Raw genomic sequence first — 2,500 nt, 5'->3', positions numbered from 1 at the left:
GCAGTGTGCCATCAGTGTAAATGTAAAATGTGTATACATATGTAAGTCGATTTGGATAAAAGCGTCTGCTAAATGACTAAATGTAAATGTAAATGCAAGGGAATGTTTAGCTTTCAGCTTTCAGATTGAATCCAACGCAGTGGCTGTTACCAGCTATAGATGACAGTGAACGAGATCTCGTCATGGTAAGGACTTTACAGCCCCTCCTTAAGGAGTCAGAGCATCACTAGTCGAATGTGCAAAGTTCAACACTCACCTTCACAGTAGTTGCAGGCCTGTGTGAGGGCCTGGCAGTGCGTCAGCATCGAGATCTTGGACACAGCCACCCCCATCACAGTGCCCTCCTTGCTGGCCTTATACTGCAGGGGAGGAGCACACACGCACACACACACACACACACACACACACACACACACACACACACACACACACACACACACACACACACAGTTAGTACATCTACACAGTACATTATTTCACCATCCAGACACTAGGCCTGTAGGCTCAATATACAAAGACGGACACACACACACACACACACACACACACACACACACACTGTGCTCTTCAGCGCTTACCTCTATGTATGCGGTGTCAGTGTTGGCAGTGGGTATGTGGGGCTGCCAGTCTTTGGAGGGTTTGGTCAGGTACTTTGTGTCAGTCACCACCCACTTGAGCCTTGGCCACCCTGTGAGACACACACACACACACACACACACACACACACACACCAATAAATCACTCTCAATGTGCACATCACAGATGCCAACACCAGCAGCAAGAGCTTTGCCGTCTGGGAAAGGTGTATTTAAGCAGGTGACCCAAAAAAAAAAAAGGTAATGAAAAGGGGAAGGGAAGGAAAAGCGTCACAGAGGTTGCAGGTGAGGAGCTGACCTTTGAACTGAAGGATTTCTCCGTTGGGGGTCTTGGGGAGGCCTTTGAGACACACCTCGCTGGTCAGGGCCAGCCCCACCCCACAGCTGCCCAGCAGGAAGCCAATCTGCTGACTTCCTGCGTCCTGGGGAAGACCAACGGCCGCCAAACCGAACATCAGTGTTTTTCCGAATACCACCATATCATATTATATATATATAGAATGTATTCTAATATATCATATTACTCCACGACACAAGCTATAGAGCGTCAGCCAGGAAAATGTCAAATGCGTTGCTAGTGTAAACCTTCCCGATCATCTTAACACTATTCAGACGATCAGTCGCGCACATTTTAATTCGGTTTTACCAGAACGCGCAAAACACTTGACACCCACCTTGCGAGTGAGTGGCACCTCGATGGGCACAGGGATGACCTCTGCCAGCAGACAGCCATAGAACGCCACCCAGAACATACCCGGGTCATTGTTGGGGTACACCAGCGCCACCTGCACATCACACACAGAAAGCAGCGAGGAGATAATGGGTCAGTAGGCAGTGTTAGGGGGCGCGTTAGCTCATTTACGGTGCAGTTTAGATAGATAGATAGATAGATGGATACTTTATTAATCCCGAAGGAAATTACAGTGGTGACTGACATGATGGCAACAGTGTCACACACACACACACACACACACACTGAGACACACACACACACACTGACACACAAACACAGTGCAGTACTGTGAGGAGTCTTACTCGATCCCCCGGTTTGAGAACAGGGTCGTTCTTGGTACCCAGCTTGTTGAGCAGGGTGTAGGCCAGCTTCAGACTGCGACTCCACAGCTTGCCTGCACAGATTGGACACAGATTAGTCATCTAGGCTGGTCGGCCGCAGAATCTATCACTTATGACCTACTGCCACATTTCATCACAATTTGGAATTTTGTGTTTCTGGATGCACAAAAGAGCTGCTTTTTTTTTTGAAGACGTAGCACGGCGGTCACAATGAGATTTGTCCTCTCTGGCTTACCGTAGGTGAGGGTGTAGATAGGCTTGCCGGTCTGGTCCAGCGTGGTGAGGGCGGGGCTCTTGGCCTGGGTGGCCCCCCAGCGGGCCAGCGCTGCCTGCAGGGCCGGGGGCCAGTTACTGACCACGCCCAGAGGCTCCCCCTTCACTGGGATGATCTGCCGGCCCTCGGGCCTGGGGGTGCTGGGGTCCGGCCGTGGCACTGGGGGGGGACAGGGAGGAGAAGAGGACGAGTCAGTGTGTGTGTGTGTGTGTGTGTGTGTGTGTCTCAGTGTTTGTGTGTGTGTGTGTGTGTGTGTGTGTCTCAGTGTTTGTGTGTGTCAGTGTGTGTGTGTGTGTGTGTGTGTGTGTGTGTGTGTCTCAGTGTTTGTGTGTGTGTGTGTGTGTGTGTGTGTGTGTGTCTCAGTGTTTGTGTGTGTCAGTGTGTGTGTGTGTCAGTGTGTGTGTGTGTGTCAGTGTGTGTGTCAGTGTGTGTGTGTGTCTCAGTGTGTGTGTGTGTGTGTCAGTGTGTGTGTCAGTGTGTGTGTCTCAGTGTGTGTGTGTGTGTCAGTGTGTGTGTGTGTGTGTCACCGCTGTAATAAGCAGTAGTGTATGCACAT

The 2,500-nt window shown here is 50.6% G+C and overlaps 1 protein-coding gene across 1 annotated transcript in view; it reads right to left on the bottom strand.

Annotated features, from left to right (window-relative positions):
• Nucleotides 1–2,500, bottom strand: part of dip2ba (disco-interacting protein 2 homolog Ba) — a 64,785-nt gene that overhangs the window by 22,379 nt on the left and 39,906 nt on the right. The window contains exons 8-13 of the mRNA XM_031565784.2: nt 1,906–2,103; nt 1,632–1,723; nt 1,271–1,381; nt 895–1,018; nt 579–688; nt 257–359 (exon numbers count right to left, since the gene is read on the bottom strand). Of these exons, the coding sequence (XP_031421644.1) occupies nt 257–359; nt 579–688; nt 895–1,018; nt 1,271–1,381; nt 1,632–1,723; nt 1,906–2,103 (738 nt within the window). The remainder of the gene's footprint in view (nt 1–256; nt 360–578; nt 689–894; nt 1,019–1,270; nt 1,382–1,631; nt 1,724–1,905; nt 2,104–2,500) is intronic.

Source organism: Clupea harengus, chromosome 4 (assembly GCF_900700415.2).
Source record: "Clupea harengus chromosome 4, Ch_v2.0.2, whole genome shotgun sequence".
Taxonomy (NCBI): domain Eukaryota; kingdom Metazoa; phylum Chordata; class Actinopteri; order Clupeiformes; family Clupeidae; genus Clupea; species Clupea harengus.
This window is presented reverse-complemented; position numbering and strand designations above follow the sequence as displayed.